Source organism: Pelophylax lessonae (assembly GCF_965119305.1).
Source record: "Pelophylax lessonae genome assembly, chromosome: 10".
In the NCBI taxonomy this organism is placed as follows: domain Eukaryota; kingdom Metazoa; phylum Chordata; class Amphibia; order Anura; family Ranidae; genus Pelophylax; species Pelophylax lessonae.
Genome location: NC_138777.1, coordinates 70,756,008 through 70,777,223, shown reverse-complemented (window position 1 = coordinate 70,777,223; position 21,216 = coordinate 70,756,008). Strand labels below are relative to the sequence as shown.

The 21,216-nt window shown below is 40.0% G+C and overlaps 1 protein-coding gene across 2 annotated transcripts in view; it reads right to left on the bottom strand.

The window, feature by feature from the left end:
• The window catches only part of CPT1A (carnitine palmitoyltransferase 1A), a 104,073-nt gene that overhangs the window by 31,734 nt on the left and 51,123 nt on the right, over positions 1-21,216 (bottom strand). Inside the window, exons 6-9 of one of the 2 annotated variants that reach the window (XM_082270011.1) lie at positions 15,369-15,506; positions 11,598-11,675; positions 8,533-8,640; positions 5,359-5,446 (exon numbers count right to left, since the gene is read on the bottom strand). In XM_082270011.1, coding sequence (XP_082126137.1) covers positions 5,359-5,446; positions 8,533-8,640; positions 11,598-11,675; positions 15,369-15,506 — 412 coding nt within the window. Of the gene's footprint in view, positions 1-4,724; positions 4,810-5,358; positions 5,447-8,532; positions 8,641-11,597; positions 11,676-15,368; positions 15,507-21,216 lie in introns of both variants that reach the window. The other variant, XM_082270012.1, reaches the window with a different exon arrangement.

The window sequence follows — 21,216 nt, the reverse complement described above, 5'->3', positions numbered from 1 at the left end:
GTGAAAATATTATCAATGTCCATTTGAGTCTCTGCTTCCTCACACAAGACCATGATGAAAGTAAAACTGTCATTGCTGGATTCCCTGGTTATCTATTTACTGTACACTATGGAGATTCCATTAGTATCTAATGGATCCACTATCATTTTGCTTTGTACTGGTTACAGAACTGACCAATTCCAAGCCTATGGAGCACTTGAGAACTAGAAAAAAGCAAGCATTTAATTAATTCCTTATTTGTATGTGCCATTTGTAAATTTGAAAACAATAATTATTTGCAAGAGACGATCAATATAATTATCAGGCATTTATTAAATAAGAAACCCACACACCACAAACCATGATCCCAAAGCAGGAAGGCTGTTAGCTCACTAGGAAAATTAACGTTTTACGGTCAGTAGCTAAGAAGTTGCATTATTCTTACCCTCTGACAGTAAAACAATATTGGGTAAGTAAAAGATTAGATCATGCAAGTAGGTGAAGTATTAAGTGGTTTTTGGTGCAAATAAAAACTGTAATGCGCTAAGCAACATTTAGGTGACAAAAATATTGCAAAAAAAGCATTAAGTGGCAATTCAAATGCAGACTTGACGAACATCACGCTGTTATTATAAAGCTTGCTTGCGGTGTGGTCCATTTACAAACAAAACTGCTGACTGATGTAGACCACAGAGAGATATTTCATTGAATTGTTGAAAAATGTAAAAGCAGATGTAAAGCAAGTAAGATATATGTATACATGGAAGGTGCCCCTATCAGTTTATAAGGATTATCTATAGTAAATCTATTCCCAGACCATCAGCAGAGGCATGCAATAATGTCCATTTTTTATGAACCCAACCCGGAAATATTCTATAAAAGGCCTGCAATGATTCAAACGTCAAACTTTAACTGTTCTGCCTAGTAGGTATTATGGTTCCCTCCCCTACCTCCAGAACAAATGGAAGGAAACCCCCAAGAGTATCTGTGCATCCTATACCCATTACAGTTCTATCATTGCTGGAAGGTACTAAATTGGCATGGCTAGTAGGACTTACTGAACTCAACATAATGCTTTAAGTGTAGAAACATTACATCTAAGTATGCTGACACGTGTGCTCCCCATGGGGTCCAATGAGCCTAGTGGGATTTAGAGGTCAGACACACCTACCCAATGTCTATAAAACAGCAGACAGAAAGCAATCATGTAGACATATCCCAATACTCATGGGTATCATACACTCAGCTATGTTTGACTGTGATCTTTTCTTGTCTTAAAGGTCAACTCAAATTATGTTTGTCTGCAATAAACATTGTGCTCTACCCATAATAACATCCTAAAGGGAAGCTATAACTTTTTCACCTTTTAAATAAAATCTTTGTTTTGCAAATTCCAAATTTTTAACAAGGTGCATCCATGCATTATGGGATTCTAAAGAGATCACAGCTAAAACAGTTTCCTTTCATATTCTTCTCTAAATGAAACTTAGTACAGCCTAGTTTTAAAGCTGATCTTCAGAAATTAGACTAAAATGTACTCTTACAGCGCCCCCCCACAATGCAAGGGTTAAACACTCAACAAATCTGAGGGGGGATTTAGAGATTATACTACTTTGTTTAACCCCCAACTCTGGCGCTCTCCTCTCCTCCACAAAGTTTTGGCCCGTGGGTGTCTTCATATGCAATACGGGGCTATCAGACCTGCATTGTATGCAAGGGAGGCTAGAGTGTGATTTTGGCCAGAGCTCCTTAGGCCCCGGGTCTCCCGTCCCACCGGAAGACCCAGGCATCCTACCTGCACGGCCGCCGGTTTGAATCTCGGCCTATTCAGCAGGAACTGGCCAAGATTCGAACCAATATTGGGCAGGCTGTATGTACGAAGTTGATCAATCAACTTGGGTACAACCAGCCTGCGGGATTCTCTTGCGATTATCGCAAGCGGCTGCCATAGCCGCTAGCGATAATCACTGTCTTCTACCAGCGGGGGTGGTTTCACCGCCCCCCCCGCTGGGAAAAGACAATGACCCAGCAGAAGGGGTTCCCACATCAACACTGTCTGTGTTGATGGAGTAAATGAGCAAATTTCTTTCCTGCAACCACTTACTCCATGTATGGCCGGCCTTAAAAAGGAAGCAGCGCTGGACTGGTCACACAGGTCCAGGAAGCCTGTCTGAGCGAAGAATAAGGTGAGTACTTTATTTATTCATGCATCTCTAGACCTAAGGAGCAGTTAACCCTTGGGAGTGCGAAAAGGGGAAGGGCCCAGTGCAAGGGTAGATTTTGGCTAATTCCTGGAGTTCAGCCTTAAGTCAGGGAAAGGGATGAGTCACTCCTCTAAATCATTCAGTTATGTGTGGTCATTTCAGCTTGAACTAGTGAGCTTTGTAAACAATAAGCTAAGCAAATAACATGGAATATAGTTGGAAAGAAGCCTCGTGCTCAAGTAGCTGGCTCCAAATGAAAATACTAATTATTTTTTTGTTTAGTGTTCATCAAAAAAAGAAAGAATATTTCTGCAAAACCACTATACATTCTCTATGACTTCTGTGGAAAAGAGGACATACTGTATGCCTATTTCTTTCAGTATACAAGTGCTGTCTGATCTCTTTGCTAGTAATTGGGTACATAAGCATGGACATTACGAAGAACATATAGATTTTTGCCTGTCATTCTCATCTATATTACGCCTGAGAGAAAACCTCTCCAGGTTAAAAAAATAAAAAATAGTTACTTAGAAGTCTTTGCAAACTACAGTAGTACAGTGTTCCTGAGAATTTTTGGTAAAAAGAAACCTGTTAAAGCTGAGATCTGGGCTAAACAAATATTGTCTAAAAGTAAAAGGCATGAGTATTCTTGTTGTCCTTTGTGTGTTTCTTGTAGGAATCGACCGATTATCGGCAATGCCGATATATCGAGGGCCGATATGCACTTTCCCCGATATATCGGAATCGGCCCCTGAGGTTACCGATATTGACTATATTTCGGGAAAGTGCTTGTACCGGAGTGATGCCTGGAGCTAGAGGCATCACCCCGGTACTGGCGACCATAGCCGATGATCGGCTGTCTTGTAATGACAACCGATGCAGCTGAGAAGCCGTTCGGCTGTCATTACAAGGAGTGGGAGGGGGTGTCTCCCCCCTCCCGCCGCCTTCCGTGGCTCGCACCGGGTCTCCCGTCCCACCGGGAGACCGGGCATCCTACCTGCACGACCACCGAAGAGAAGACCCGATCAAAGCGCATTCTTCTCTGATCGGGTCTCCATGTAAAAAACCCGGAAGTGATGTCATGACATCACTTCCGGGTACTCGGCGACAAATTCAAAAAAATGCGAGCATTCAAAACAGCCAAACTTGGCGTTTTGAATGCTTTTATGTGCAGAGGAGGGGTTTGGGGTCTTTTAGACCCCCAGATCCCTCCACCAGAGTACCTGTGGAAAAAAAAGAATATCGGTATCGGCAATAAAAAAACGATATTGGTCGATCACTAGTTTCTTGCATATTTGTGCAGTAACCCTGCATGAAACAGCTCAGGTTTTATAGAGGTTTCCTGTAATAAAGGCAAGGCTGCTCACTGCTGCTCTCTTTCCTTGTGCAGGGTAGCTGGTCTTGTATCCCCCTTGGCAGAGGTGGGGGACTCGAGTCACATGATTTGACTTAAGTCAGACTTAAGTCACCAGTTTGAGGACTTGAGACTTGCTTGACTAAAATTAATAAACGACTCGACTTGACTTTGACTTGGCATTCATGACTTGAGACTTATGACTCGAAATGACTTTACTTTTTTAAGTTAATAAATATTTGCATTTTCTCAAGATGTGTTAAAGGAAAATTAATGTGCCTGTTATGTTTCTGACACCACAGTCACTTAAAAAAACCTCAGTGTGTTCTGATTTTTAGGACACTGGCTGTTTAACAATGGCAAATACTTAACATGTTTTTAGTGACTGTGGTGTTGAAACATGACCGGACGAAGGATTTTGAGCTGTTTGGGCATTCAACATGTTTCTTTAATATGCCAAGAAAAAAGCACTAAGCAGTTTTGTTAATGTTGAAAATAAAACAAAACCTTCCCTGACAACTGACTTTTAACTGATTTAAAGGTGAAAATTGGGGTAGATCTTTTGACCCCAAAGATTTTGACTTGACCAAAATAAATGACTTGACTTGCTTGACTTCTAGCAGGGACTCGACTTGACTTGCATGCTTTTCGCCACAGTAACTTGGGACTTGCTTGTGACTTGAAGGTTAAGACTTGAGACTTGCTTGTGACTTGCACATGTGTGACTTACTCCCATGTCTGCCCCTTGGAGACATGTGCAGAACAATAATGTTGTCACTATTGCTTTTACAGTGAAAAAATAGCTAGGTTTTTAACAGGCATTTGGTTCATTATTGAGGATTATATCAAATAAAATGTTTTGTGCCCAGAGTTCAGCTTTAAGAATTCTCTTAGCATTTCAGAAATTTACTAAAATTGAAACTAGCAATAAAATTTGCCATGTGTGTAAAAGGTCAGAATATCCCAGAGAAATACAGTATACAGCAGTCAGTTTGTAAATGGTCCACTCTAGTAAAGTTATGCTCTTGCTTTTCATTTTGAAACAATACAACAAAAAAAAATGACAAACATATACAAAAGTTAAGTGCAATGTTGCCACGTGCGTGTTAAAAAAAAATGTGATTTTTGCTGCATATGCGCTACAATTGAGATGACTGACAACATGGAAGACAGGGCCAAAGCTGTACCTGTCTCAATGCCAGGTATACGGCTAGTATTGAACATTCGTTCATACTGGGCGGAACACATTGGAATGGTATTATTAATCATAAGCTGAAAGGAAACAAAGGATGAGATAAAATAAGGGGAGGGTATGGAAAAGTTAAGTATTGTCAAACAGGCAAAAGAAAAAATCTTTTAAAAATAAAGCAATACAAAACATGAAAGGACCCAGATGAACCTGGAGTGGAAACATAAAATAAGGAGAGGCAGAGCCAAGCAGCCATCTAGACGAGGGAAGGACATTGATGTGAAATATTACCTGCGAGACGCCATAAAAAATTGTCATAATTAAAAACTGCTCCCAGGCTGTGCCTGCTGGCCCACCATCAGTCAAGAATGAATTTAGGAATTTTCCAATATGAGTCCAAATTCAGCAAATATATGAATATAGTGTAACCCTCCGATTCATTAGATGTTAGCTTCCATGGAGTTTTAGATATGGTTCCTTATAAAGGACAAAGCCAAATTGCTTCCGATGCGAATCTTATTGACTGTAACCCTTGGAAGCGGACATCCATGCAGGTGTGATGGGCGAGGAGTCTCACAGTTAATATTTGACCAATAGCGGGGACTGGTTATACAACCACTGGCTGCTCTTACCTGTCTCTTCTCCAGGGATCCGGGAAGTATTAAACATTCTTTCCCACTGAGATGAGCATAGTGGAACAGTGGATCCCATCAGCAGAATCTACACCACATACCACACATTGTGCCGCAGAGGTTATAAATACAATTTTAGAAAAATATTAAGGGTAGAAATAAAGACAATGTCGTTTATTTACAAGTGTTTGCATCCTCCAAAGAAACTTACAATAATTCCATTTCAACTGAAAAACAGATAATTAAAACCCAACAAGACAATTTATAAGTGTCTGCAAACTCTAAGAATATCTTCTTTTCTCCACTTTGGTCTGTTAAAGAATATGTAAACCCAACACTTCATATTCCTGATTTGTGCCTGTTGTACCATGTACTTTTATGAAAAGTATCCTGTTCTAATTGTATTGCTTCCTGTACATGAAATCTCTGGTGTTCCTGCTAGTCCCTCTGCTTTACTATTAAAAACTTACCATACTAGGCATGAGAGCACAGCGTGGTCAGTTCTGTAGCTGTGCCGGGAACCCAGCTTGCTCTCCTTTAATGATCAGCATTTTATCCTGACACCCCACCCCGCACAGCCATTTACTGGAAAGACCAGTGTACTACTGTTTCTCCTCCCCCAGCTCTTATGCAGCTGAGAACAGAGAATATTTGATCACTTAAAAAAAAGGGGGGAAAAGGCATTTCTAAGGTTATATATATATATTTTTTTTGTTTAAATTATATGTGTATATATATATATATATATATATATATATATATATATATATATATACATACACACATGTGTGTGTGTGTGTGTTTTTCCTTTCATTCCTATTTTAAACTGAATGGATCCTTTTACAAAGTGAGGGTTTATATATACTTTAAATATACTATAAAAAGTAATTGTTATATCTGCTATGTAAGTGCAAAAACACAATTAATTATATCAGAAATTCAGAGCTGTCCTGTGCCCTCTACATACTTCCTGTGTTATCTCCAGGAAGGTAGTTAGACTTCCCAGTTCATACCTTGGTCCACAGAACAATTAGCCCTTAGGTTGTGGAGAATAGGACATAGAGAGGGTTTGAGTAGTTTAGCAAAAGACAACTGGGCAGGGCTGACACCCCTCAGTCAGAAAAAAAAAACAACTAGTCAAAAACACTATGGGGGAGTTTTACTAAAACTAATGCAAACAGAATCTGTGAATCTGTGTGTAGCTGTGAATAGTAACCAATTAGCTTCTAACCTTAGCTTGTTCAATTAAGCATTGTCAATAAAACCTGGAAGCTGATTGGTTACTATGGACAGCTGCACAAGATTCTGTATGCACCAGTTTAAGCCCCCGTTCACATAGGGGCGATTTGACATGCAAATTGCATGCCAAATTGCAGCCTATTGCCGGCAACGGCACCGTCTGAATCGGTGCGTCGTCAACTTTGCGGCGCCGCACCTATTTCCAAAAGTAGTTTTTGCACTACTTTAGGCGACTTCAGGGGCAATTTCTGTACGTGAACCCGCAAAGATGTCTTTCAAATCGCCCCCGAACTCGCAATTAAATTCAGATGAACTCCTACGAATTCAAACTCGCCTCTAATGTGAACGAGGGCTTAATAAATCTCTCCCTATGTTTTATCACCCCACATAATAAAACGAATGCCTGGTACACACAATGAGATTATTGAACGAATGATCGTCCGTCTTTTTTTTTTGCATGCTAATCTCTTATCAAAAATGAAGAGTTTACTAAAGTTACAAAAATTCATGCACGACAGAATAAAAATTCGGAAGTGATGTAATGCATTTGTATTGTATTTTCGAACGACAACTGTACTGATTAAATGAAAATCGTACAATCTGGTGTCGTACGAGAAAAAATGTTGTGCTTGTCCCATTGGATGAACTGATCGGCTCTCGAAAGCTGTGTACCAACGATCAGATTATCATACGATCGCTTCGAAAGCAGTACTTTTCGTACGATTTTCTGATCATGTGTACGGGCTGTTTGGAGCTGACTGAATTTCCGGCAAATCAAGAGGTCTTTAAAGGAACAAAACTTGGGGAAACATATTTGTATTGCAGAGATGCACAACATATGTCTGTTTCTTTTATTTTACTTACTTTCAGTTTTGGTTACAAAAAGAAAGGATTAGAACCTATCGCAAATTTTTATTGCTGTCTGTGTCCTTATTTGACAAATTTCTCTTTACCTCTATTAGTGTCCGTTCACACTAGGTCGGATCCGACTTCGGCGTGACTTGCACGGACCTCGTAAAATTAATGTCTATGCAAGTCGCTCCAGGTCACCCCGAAGTAGTACATGACCCTTTTTCTAAGTCGGAGCGACTTGTGTCGCTCCTATTAGAACCGGTCCTGTACTACACTATGGGACGCAACGGTGCGTGACTTGTCAGGCTGACCAAGTCGCCTGACAAGTCGTACCAGTGTGAATGGAGACTTAGGAAGGTGTCAGAGAGAAAAGGAAATGAGGGAAAATGTAATTTCTTGTCAATTTTAATGAGTATTTGGAACACAAGCAGCCATTAAAAGCAAATATGCTTGAAGAGTGGGATGGTTAGTACCCCTGTAAGTTTTTTTTTTTGCGGTATATGTCCCTTTGAAAGGTTTTTCCCTTTTCTTTCTGGCCATGTGTCCGGTATATGACGTATAAGGAAAAGAAGAGAAATCCGCTTAATGGGCACAGAGACAGCATTTACAATCTGACAAATATCTGCTCAATGAGGTCACAAACAGCATTTTTAACTTGACAGAGGCTCAAACCCTTTCTTTCTAACTCCATCCGAAGCCAAAGACTTAAGTTAGGAGATTTTATATACAGTGCCTCAGCAAGTCAAAGTTAAAGAATGAATCACAATGCATAGCATGATGATGTCATTCGGTTGTGCCCATGCTGATCTGGTTTGTGGATTTATATCTATCCAGGTAATCTAAATTAACTAGAGGAACTACACTCCAGGGTGTGTTCCACCAAGCCCCAAAGACCAGAAAGCTGTTTGTGCCCCCATGTGCCTTGAGCTCAGAAGTATGGCTCCAGCATAAAGAGCCAAGTCCAGCTGATGAGTCTTGGCACAGGAGGCCTAAAGATGGTTATATGTCACATTCCACACATACTTTTTATTATTATTTTTCCAAAAACATCAGTAGTAATGCTATGGACATAACTATACGTACCGGTTTAATTTCTTCTCTGTCCAGTTTTCTTCGATAGAGTAAAATGGCATGGATGGCATTGCCAGCTCTTGCAGCTTGGATATGGGTTGGCAACACATATAGGTAATCCTGGAAGGTAAAGGTCATTTTTTATATTTATCATAATTGTGACAATGGAAAGAATACAATGTCATACAGTAATTTAACCTGTACTGAAAGGCATACAGTATGTAACCTTCCATTGCTGATCTTCTGAAAATACGAGTTGCCTGTCTCATGCTGATTTACTGGCATTAGTTCTTTTTGAGACATTTTCCTGGAATAAGTGCGCAGATCAAAAATTCTGACTTTTTTATTGAAGTTGAAACCAGAGGCTGCCAAGCAACTTCCAACAGAGGTCATCAATGGCAGCCTTAATAATTCTCTCAGTACAAGTTTCCATTAGACAGAATATAATATATTCATGTATTTAACGTAATCCTTTATTACATATAAATGAGTGGTGTCTAGAAAAATGTTGCAGATAATGCTTAAGAATCCTTCTAAATCACTCCAGAATCTGCCATGGCATTATGCTAACTGGAGCGGCTGTGTGTATTCAGCAACTTGTTTAGTACTTCCAGGCCTTGACATGCAGTTATAGTGTCAGAGCTAGCCTTTTTGAGTTGGTTTGACTTTCCATGAATCGCATGACCTTTAATAAAGGCCCCAAAACCCCCAAATATATGGGCCACCAGCAGTGACTGAGACTTTGCTGTCACAGGCAGAATACTAAGCATATGCTCCTTTTCCCATTTGCTAAGTGGGCGGCACAGTGGTGTAGTGGTTAGCACTTTCACCTAGCAGCAAGAGGGTCGCTGGTTCAAATCACAACCATGACACTACCTGCCTGGAGTTTGCATGTTCTCCCTGTGCCTGCGTGGGTTTCCTCCGGGTACTCCGGTTTCCTCCCAGGTAGGTTAATTGGATCCTGTATAAAATTGGCCCTTCTATGTATGTATGAATGTGAGTTAGGGACCTTAGATTGTAAGCTCCTTGAGGGCAGCGACTGATGTGAATGTGCAATGTATATGTAAAGCGCTGCGTAAATTGACAGCGCTATATAAGAACCTGAAATAAATAAGTCTACTTCTGAAGGCAAGCTTGCCATTCAAGAAAAAGCATGTGTGACAGGAAGTCCGGTAAATCTGTGGGTGTTGTCACAGATGGGAGATACATTTCTGCCTTGTTTAGACAATTCACCAATTACTATAGGGTGTCGGCTGCGAGAGGTAGCCAGAAAGGTGTTAGGACGTTGAAAAGGCTTCAGCTATTCAGGAGGAAGCAATTAATGCCTCTATAAGTTATCCAGAGGATGACTACTGATTGCTGCCTCCTGAAGCTGTGTGCGTTAAGGAGAGCAGTGAGCTGAAATACTTCTGAAGGTGAGGTGATGGACTTTTTCTGTGTGAAAAGAAAACAAATGGACTATTGGTTTTCTGCTGTATGACCAGCAGTGTCTGCCCAGCAGTAGGTTGGGACAGACTCCATAGGTAGGTTCCTGTGTGTGAAGGTAGACGCCCACAGTGGCCAGGGTTTATTTTATGTTATTTTGATTTATGCTGTTTGGATGCTTGCACTTGTTTGAAGAAAATTGGAAGAATAAACCATAGACTGTTGTTTTCAACCACTCCTCGGCTATCTCTCTGTGTAACGCGAACCCCCCCCCCCAAGGGGTCATCCACACCCGCTACCGAGCTAACCCCTTTAAACATGGTTTACTCTAATCTCCCAAAAAACCCCATCATACACTTTCCTTTCCTTCACTCTCCTGCCACTAATTTCAGCACTGGGAGTCAAAGGATATACTCATCACTTCTAAGTTTGGGAGGAGAATGTGACCCATTCTATGTGACAACATTGGGTCAATCATCTATGTCACATGAAAAGGCTAAGAATTCTGCGACTCATAGCTCACCCAAGTCTTTCCTTTAACTCCCCCAGCTGAATGGAACGACAGAGCAAGGTAAGTTGATGCTGCTTACAAGGGCTATATTAAGGTGAACCCGTTTTTATGCCCTACATGGGGACAACACAGGTTAACTTTAAGCTATAATGGCAGGGGCGGTTCTCTTACTACACTGATAGTCACTGATAAATATAGATAGCGGTCTTCTTATTATGAAACAAAGGCCAAATAAAAAGATAAATAGTCAATGTACTTAAATGTCAATTCATGGGAACATTATTCATAGGGGAAAGGGCAAATGATGTCAAGTGGTAATAAAATGTTCTGTTATTCAGTGTTTTATTATGATAGTGGTTTTATAGTAGTTTGAACTTTATATTGGTTACATTTACCCAACTGTTCTAGTAACACATAGTATTGTACATGAGATAAAACAATTTACAAGGAACTGGTGAAGATAAATATTACACAAACATAGACCAGGTAAGTTCATCTGAACATATGTAATAAATGGGACAAATTAACCTCTGGTAAAATTCTGGTGCATTGATGGTTTGCATTGTCAATTCTAGCTAAAGTCACAATATGGAAACCTTCCCATAAATTGTGCAATAATACACTGGAAAAATGTCCATGTGTCAGTAGATTTTTCCCTATACACAATAAACCCTTAATATGTTTGATTTGTGATGGAAATGATACTGGCAGGCAACTTTTCTTTTGAGATGGCTCTACTGTAAATTGCACTGGTTGATTCATAACCCATCTCATCATAACCTGTCTGGCTGTGCCATATTGTCAGTTCATAATCTCTACTCCTCTAAGCCATGGTTTCCATATAATGTGTTGATGATGGCCAGCAAGGTCAGTGGTTCTAGAACATAAGCATATACAGCATTTTTGCTGTAAGCCAGCAGTTCTGGATGCAAAGCTGGCCTGGAGCAAAAAAGAATGATCTGCATGGCCACTATCCTAAAATAAGGAACCAGCTTACTTTAAGGAGATGTGACAGAAGAGAAACATGCATATATCTTCTGTTAGATGGCTCCCCCACTGGTTTAGTAAAGGACTTTTTGATTGATTTTATTCTATCTCTCCTACCTACATGGCTATACTTTCTCTAAATAGACAAACTCACCATTGCATAGTAATTGCTGTTGACCATGATTGGTCCACGGCCTCTGAGGTAGATGTACTCTTCCCACCAGTCACTTACCTATTAAGAAACAGAGAAATCAGTAAACAGATAAAAGAGATTTAGGGTAAACTTTTAAAGAAAAATGTCCCAAAAATGATAAGCTATATCTAAACCAAATTTAAAAAAATAAAATTTTGCAGCTTACATATTCTGATATGTGGTGACTGCATTTGTTTTATTTTGCTAAAGATAAGTACATTTTGCGCAAGTCCGAAAAAAATGCCTTTTGATCCTATCAGAAATCATTGTCCGTGTAATTTCTGGTGAGCTGAACTGAAATCTCAATGTTATCAGCTAACTTCTGTGAACTACAAAGTGATGTTCCTCTATGTCATGGAAATGAGGAGAGGGGAAGTGTTTGAAGTCCAAATAAGGAGAGCAGACTAGGTTGATAACGCTACTCTTTCATAGATCAGTCAGCGTTGTCACGTAGGTCTGGAAGTGTATTACTGGCAGCATCACGTGATGAAAAATAAAGTAAAAAAAAAAAATAGAAAAAGGAAACTAATGCAGCCACCACATCTAAAGGCTGTTATGTGCAATATAGTCAACTTTTTTGGGGGTTTATACACTTTAATGGGAACCCAGAAAATAAACATCCAGTTGTTCTCAGAAAAGTTTTATTGTCTCTTGAAGCATGAAATGTCTTTCATTGTCTCTTGAAGCATATTATGTCTCCAACAAGTCCTACATCATATCGTCTCTGGCCATCTCTTGAAGGATGCCCCTTGTATTTGACAGCTTTCTATAACCCTATATTCACTAAATATTATATGTGGCCCTTCAGTGATGTCAAGAGTCATAGCTGAACCCCCTATATCAGGGGTTCCAAACTATGGCACTCCAGTTGTTCAGGAACTACAATTCCCATCATGCCTAAGTCAGCTCTGTGAATGTCAGAGATTTACAATGCCTCTTGGGATGTGTAGTTCCGCAACAGCTGGAGGGCCATGGTTCGGAGATCCCTGCCTTATATCAAGAACGTGGACCAACACTGATCTACAGCAACTGTGATGAGAGAATGGCATACATACAAAAGGTCCATATGACTAAACTGTAAGGACAGAGTCTATATTAACTAGTAAATTCAAAACCTTTGCTTACACTTTCCCACTGCAGCCTTTTTAGTAGAAGTTACCAATACTTTTTAAAACACGAGTTATGAGAGGCAAGAAGAAAAAAATAATCTATTACTACTTGTTAGCTGCTATACAGTTGTACTAAGTAATATAAAATAAATATAAGAAATCCAGATAATGATTTACATACAGTATGTGATTGAGATACTATGGGTCTTTTCAAAAGGCATTCTAACAATGAGTACAATTCTGTGATTACTACATTCTGCAGTAGTAGCAAATATTTCTCCCACACACAATGACATGAAGAGGGATTTTGGAAAATAAATGTTTGGCACTACTAGAGGAAAGAGAGTGGCATATGAGTGAAGTCTTAAAGTGAACATGTACTTTGTCCACGAAGAGCAAGACAACAGGTTTACTTTAATGCCACCCCTGCAGTTGCTAATGATTACCTTTACCTTGTCTGACACCTTTTTAGCTAATGGCAGTAATAAAAAAGCTCAATAATAGGATGTAGGTGGAGCTAAAGGAAGGCCTAGGGTACATTTGGGTAACGGGTTAACGGGGTAACGGGGCGGGGGAAGGGGGGTTAGGGTTACAGAGAGGGTTTTTGTTGTAGTTGTAGTTACAATAAGGGTTACAATTTGAGAACGTGTTAGGGATTACAGCAAGAAAGTACAGAAGGGATTATAATTATAATTATATTATAAATTATATAATAATAATTCCAGGAAGGGTTGGGTTTAAAGAAAGGGTTAGGGTCACAAGGAAGGTTAAGTTTACATAGAGGTTTGTTTTTAGAGGGAGGGTTAGAGATACAGAGAAAGTTGGAATTATTGGAAGGATTAAAAAGAGGGTTTAAATAACATGAAGGGCTAGGGTTACAGAGAATTACAGGTATTATTAGGGCTACAGAGAGGGTTGGGATTACGAAAAAGGTTAGTTTTAACATTACAGAGATGGTTGAAATTGGAGGGAGGGTTATGCTTACAGTGGAGGTTGGAATTAGAGGAACATTCAGGGTTACAGGGGGGGGGGGATAAGAGAGGGCTGGATTTACATGGAGGGTTAGGTTTGAAATAATAGTTATGGTTACAGCTAGGGTTAGGTTAACAAACAGGTTGGATTTGCAGGGAGGGTTAGGGTTACAGAGAGAAGTTGAAATTACAGGGATGGTTAGGTTTACAGAGAGGGTTGGGATTGCGGTAAGGGTTAAGCTGGCCATAGATTACTTGCTTTTTTTTTTTTCAATCAGCCAAGGGTCTGTTAAAAAAAAAGAAATACCCGATTACTCCATCCACTTTGATTGTGCATGCAGGAATCCTCCCTGCTAAAACATTGTATTTTGACCGGAGTGACTCTCCGCTGTCAGAATACACTGATCCATGGCTGCAGCCCCCGATTAAGACATATTTTCCAAAAAACCTGTTCAAAAGAAGTTGATCAGTAGATCAACTTCTCCTAAATGGGGGCAGTGTATGGTTATGAGTAAGCGATCTAATTCGTGAAACGCGTTAACCCGGCACGTCTGTTATGTGCATTGTACTGTCTGTCTGCTGCACCGAAGAAGAATAAAGGAGTTTTGATTGTTTTCATCTTACTTTTCCTGAGTGCGGTCTACTTTCTTGAATTCTCTCTGCTGAACGGGCCAATTTTCGATCTATCTATGGCCAGCTTTACAGACAAGGTTGGAATTAGAGGGAAGGTTAGGGTTACAAAAAGGATTTGAATAAGAGGGAGGGCTGGGTTACAAAAAGGGTTGGAATTGGAGGAAGGGTTGGCATTAGAGGGAGGGTTGGGGTTCCAAGAAGGGTTGGAATTAGAGGGAGGGTTGGGGTTCCAAGAAGGGTTGGAATTAGAGGGAGGGTTGGGGTTCCAAGAAGGGTTGGAATTAGAGGGAGGGTTGGGGTTATGGACTGGGTCAGATAATTTACAGTTAAGACTACAGAGAGGGTTGGAATTACAGGGAGGGTAAGGTTTACGGAGAGCTGAAATTACAGTGAGGGTTACAAAGAAGGTTAGGGTTCCAAGAAGGGTTAACCTTACAGTTACAGGGACCTTAAAGTAAGATATGGCTTTCTGTGTCAGGAGTCCTGCAACAAAAACTATTGCTGATCTAGCAGAGCTGAAAGCTAGGGCATCTATCAGAGCAGTTCTCACAAGATGTACTAAGGCAGCAGAAAGCAGCAGTGCATATCAGCGTGGAACAAAGAACAGGGCAGATAGAGCACCTGGAGCAGCATATATGAGATAAGGCCAATTTTCAATTCTAAGGGCACACAGCCTCCAGGAGATTGCAGGAGAGTACAAAAGCAGATTTGGATTTGCTTTCTGTTTATCTTTTAATAGATATATATTTTAATGCCACCAAGAGTTTCCAACTCTGTCAAATGATTTATTTTGTTATCCTGAGCCTTTACAACTGTTATATTAAAATATTACTACAATATATGAGGACAAAGCGTCCATATTTGTTCTAGCATTTCAGACAGCAGGTCAATCCCTACATTACACAGAACAAAAATTATGAGTGAGCCCTTGACGAAGATACACTTTTTTCACATTACAATAAAAGCTCTTTTTCTTTGCACTTACAAAGAGAAACTGCTGGAAAAAGCATGTCACTTACATAGTTTGTGGCCCACCACGATTTCAGCTTCAAGTACCACTGAAGTTTTGGTCCAAGGCTAATGGCAAAATCATGGGCAAGGCCTTCCATTCTGTTAAACTGCTGCTCATCCATGAGGGGCCTAACAGACTCCAAGTACTAAAGGAATGAAGGGAGAAAGAGTTAGAGTGCTAAAATAATGATACTGTAGGGGTCATACTGCACTGCTTTTTTAGCTTCTCCATCATTAGTAATTCAGAAACGTATCAGTGTGTATGATTTTACTAATGTCTTTTAGTAATGACTGGATATAAGATAGAAGCTATACTGTAAGTACTGTTCATTTGCAGTTACAGGACAGCTAGCAAATCCAGTCTACTATAGGCAAAATCAATAGACCGATTGAGTAACGGATAGGACAATGAGTGTTTTATTATGAAATCTGAGACTATTGGAAAGCAATACTTATTCAATGCCTCAAAGCAACTGATATGTTTCAAACCTGTATTGATAGTTTGGAAAGTCTAGATTTCTACTGATTGGCTGCCATAGGCCAAAACACACAGATAATGTTTCAAACACTAATGACATCTAAAAGCCTTCGTACATGTTTTTTTTTTTTTCCAGAACGGGAGTTGCTAGGAAATCTTGCTATGTATGGGTACACAGCTTGGTTGTCAACTATCCATGAGTGGATTTCTCCCCACTTCCTCCACTAATTTCCTGCTGTTCATCCGGTAAAGTAAATTAAGGGCAATCTACACAAAGAAATGCATCAGCAAATAGAGGTTTCAGTGACAGCTGTCCTAAAAGAGATTCCCCTTCCTTTGGAGAGTCCAGCTTGGACTAATTTTACTATGTATAAGCCATACTTGCCCCATGCCCCTGGAAGTTGGAAATCATTGAAGTAGACACCGCTATTCCAGTGATCTCCACTTGCTTTCAGGTCACATGCTGAGCGGCTACGCTGCTGCATTCTGCACACAGGAGGTCAGCCACTCGGGACGGGTGCCATTCAGAGAACAATAATCAGAATATAACCAGGGCAACCACAAACTCAACCTATTTTTTTAACTACTGAAGAAGCGGAGACTACGGAGGGCGTAACACATATGGGTGGGAGGAGCCGATGCCCGTTATGTCACGCAGTTACTATCAGTGTCAGCGTGATGAGCTGATTATTTATACGCATGTTACCCATATTATCTTGTGAGTGTTTTTATTCCTAAATAGCTTATTATAAAAGTGTGAAAACAGAGTGCACTATAGTTTGTCCACTTTGTTTTATGGTTTGTGGTGCTAAGGACTGAGAAGAGAAGAGAGAAAGGCAGTGGCTATTCCCTGGACAGGAAGAAAAGGAGTTCTGGCTGTACTTTCTCTAGGGATAACCTGACCAAGGCATATAGGATTCTGTAGCAGGGTCAGATATCTGAAGAGAGGAGGCATTGCACTCAAAGTGGTGGGTCACCGGAAGTACTGCGAAGATTGTGCCAATAGTCACTATATCACACATCGGATTTTATTAATTATATGGGACTTTTTACATATTTATTGAATTTTGTGCACATTAATTTATGGTGTCCTGAAGAGTGTGAGTTGGTTTATGACTACTTGTCATTGGCTTGCCAAATATTGGTATACTTAGCTGAGCACTTGTTTTCAAATCTGTATTTTATTTTAGATATATTCACATTTTTTTTTTTGCGCTGCACTTATTCTTTTGTATATATATATATATATATATATATATATATATTTTTATATATATATATTTTTATTTATATTTTGGCCATTTAGAGAATGCTTTGCATTTTCTGAATTGAATGCAAAGCATTCTCTTAGTATGACATCACCACTCTGCCTCTACTACGTCCAATCAGAGAATGCCCTGCATACTTAGAAATACATTATAATTGAACTAGTTCCTCGTTGCTGGCTGGAAGTGTGGAGTACAAGGAAACTTTGTTTTATGTAACCCAAAGTCTGGGCCTGACAGTGACATTCCCCCTTCTGTAAACCCTACTTTCATAACCAATATGTTGGGAAAAAAACAATGACTTCAATGTACAGGCAAAGCAGGTGATATATAATTTTGTAGCATATAAAAGAAGATAGTAAAAACGATACAAAAGGTAAACAAGACACGGTTTCGATTTTATAGTATAATGAACAGAAGTTCACCCAGCACAACCTTTGCTCAATAATTTGAGGACAAAATAAAACTTCAGTAAGGTAACTGCCAATTACAAGCAGATAATACAACCAAGGTTACATTGAATATTGAGTGTATGATATTTTATTGCTTGTTTTATTGCAGCAATCTCAAGCTGAAAACCCTAGTAAATAAAACAGCACTCAACTTTCTTTCCTCATACCTGCATTTCCGGGTTCTCTTCAAAACACGTACTCACTACCAAAGCGAATCCAGTGTTATGCCACTGCAACCTACTGTTCAGGAGACATAAACCAGGTCCAATGCTGCCATCTTGGTCCTCTTCAGCTGGCTGCCTCTTCCAGGTGCAGGCAGCCAGATACTGATGATGCATTGGACTCACCTTCAGGCCACTCTTTTTGTCTGATCCTGCAGCCTCCTGGTAGATGTGATGTGTCCCAGGAGGCTGTAGAACCAGGGACATATAATTCTGGCCAAGGTCAGAATGGCGGCGGGGGGTAGAGGAAGCCAAACAAATAGATTAAATAAAATTTTGCTGAGGAGGGGGTGTTAAACAGAGCTAACACATAAACACTTGTTAGTGTGATCAAGGGACCTCAAATCCATGCATAAATGTGCATCATTGACCGTATATGCTATAGTTATGAATGATACACAGAACAGTAGATAATGTGTTTTTTTTTTATCTGCACATTATGTATATCACTTTCTTTTTAATTAGTTGTCAGATCATGTTGTGGGACTGCCCATAGGAGCACTACTTTGGTAAAGTGAATAAAATGAATGTGTTTTCTATACACTCACCGGCCACTTTATTATGTACACCTTGCTAGTATCGGGTTGGACCTCCTTTTGCCTTCAGAACTTCCTTAATTCTTCGTGGCATAGATTCAACAAGGTGTTGGAAACATTCCTCATCATCATGCAGTTGCTGCAGATTTGTCGGCTGCACAACCATGTTGCCAAACTCCCGTTCTACCATATCCCAAACGTGCTCTTTTGGATGAGATCTGGTGACTGTGGAGGCCATTGGAGTGCATTAACCTCATTGTCATGTTTCAAAGAAACCAGTGGTGAGATTATCTGAGCTTTGTGACATGGTGCATTATCCTGCTGGAAGGAGCCATCAGAAGATGGGTAAACTGTAGTCATAAAGGGATGGACATGGTCAGCAACAATACTCAGGTAGGCCATGGCATTTAGACAATGCTCAATTGGTACTAAGGGGCACAAAGTAAGCCAAGAAAATATCTCCAACACCATTATACCACCACCAGCCTGAACCGTTGATACAAGGCAGGCCGGATCCATGCTTTCATGTTGTTTATGCCAAATTCTGACCCTACCATCTTAATGTCACAGTTGAAATTATGAGTCATAAGACCAGGCAACATTTTTCCAATCTTCTATTGTCTAATTTTGGTAAGCCTGTGCGGTCTTTTGCTGCTATAGCCCATTTGCTTCAAGGTTCATTGTGTTGAATATGGTAATCTGCATACCTTTTTTGTAACAAGTGGTTATTTGAGTTACCTTTGCCTTTCTATCATCTCAAATCAGTCTGCCCATTCTCCTCTGACATGAACAAGGCATTTTCATCCACACAGCTGCCGCTCACTGGATATTTTCCTTTTTTCGGACCATTCTCTGTAAACCTTAGACATGGTTGTGCGTGAAAATCCCAGTAGATCAGCAGCTTTTGAAATACTCAGACCAGCCTGTCTGGCACTAACAAACATGCTTCATTCAGTCACCTAAATCACCTTTCTTCCCCATTCTGATGCTCGGTTTAAACTTCAACAAGTCGTCTTCAACATGTCTAGATGCCTAAATGCATTGAGTTGCTGCCAGGTAATTGGCTGATTAGCGATTTACCAAGCAATTGAACAGGTGTACCTAATAAAGTGACCGGTGAGTGTATACATGACACTATCTGTATATTTAAAGGTTTACATTTTATAAACCAGTGTTTTTTCAATATTTTGATGAAATGTTTGTTTTACAAATACATTTTTAATGAAAAGATGCATGCGTGACCCTCTGTTAAAAATGTGGTGCTCTCTAATAAGAAAGCCTAGCACCACCTTCATGCTATCTGGCAAACTGAGTGAGGTTAATTAAGGCTGTCCCTTCTCTAACTTATTCAGGTCAGCAGCACAGCAGCTGCCCATTTAAAAGACACTCTTAAATCTAAACCCCAGGCAGATGGCAAAAAGCACCATTTAATGCAGTTGTGTATAATAGTATTGCTCCATACAACTAGCATAAGCACCTAAATCTGCCAGCATATCACCCTCTGTCTTCACTAGCAGCAGTCAGGCTGGGAGAAATAGGGGCAGCATTTAGAAACAATCAGAATCTGCTACATGCACATGTGCTGCGAGGAAACATGCCAACGGGAGGAGAGAGCAGAATGAGCACAGCCGGTGACTTATCAGTGCTGTTCTTTCATTCTACAAATATCCCAACTGGGAGAAGGGAGATGACACCACTGCATTCCCTAATTCTAACAAAGAACATGGTGTCACTCTCCTGGCTGTGCTGCCTGGCAGAGGTGTAAAAATCAAACGTGTGTCTGGACAAAAGTACAAAACCTTTGGCAGATAAAACCGTTAACAGGTGTGTAATTTCATTGTTAATTTATCTGTTTGCCTGGCGTACAGCTTTACAGTAGTCATAAACCTCAGACATGAAATATGAACAAAGCCTCTCCCTCTTTAGTGTGTGCTTGTCTTAATCCACAGCACTAAGTGTCATTTCTGTCTGCTGCTTCATTCCTCTGCTATAAGCATAAATCACTTCTAACAAGTTTTTCTGACACCAAGAGAAAATATTTTTAATCTCAGTGTATCACTTGAGGGTAGTCACTTCACTGGTAGATTTAAGGATTTACGCCCACTTTAAGTGTTTTTTTTTTTTTTTTTTTTTTAGTTTTTTATTAAAACTGGAAAATCCCCTAACTAAGGAAATAATATCAAACAACACTGAATATGCAGCCATTACTTCAGGACAAATGTAGTTATTATCTGTAAAGATTTCCTACTTGAACACGCTAGAAAGCAATGGTGAGATTCTTAAACTGAAGCCACAAGCTGATACTGAAACCTGAAGCATAGCTGGATCATGTACGTCAGCATGTTAGAAGCTCTCTACAATAATAAAGTGCATTGCATTGTGTCAGTGCTTCAAAGACTTACCCTATTACCAGGAGTTCCTACAAATTCACATAAAACAACAAAGTATAATTACCCGTCCATTTCCTATTGAATATACACTATATGGCCAAACATTTGTGAACACCTGATCACCACACTTATACAACCTTATTGGATATTGCCATTCTGAGACCATGGGCATTAATATGGAGTGGGTCCCCCCTTTGCAACTTTAACAACATTTTTTTGGTATTTGAATACCTTTTGACCTGATATAAATAGTCCTCCTTATCTTTTTCTGCCTCTGTTTCCCCCAATATGATGACTCTACAGCGTCCTCCATATTGTTTCAGTTTACACCCTTTACCCCCACTCCCTCCGCGCCCCCTTTTCATCTTCCCCTCCATCTCCCTCCTCTCTCCCCTCCCCCCCTCCATTTTCTCCTTCCCCTTTCCTTCCCTCCCCCTCCACTCCTGTCAGACATGGCTCACTAGATATATAACAGTATATATTTTTTTGGTTTATACATCTTACCTTGACATGT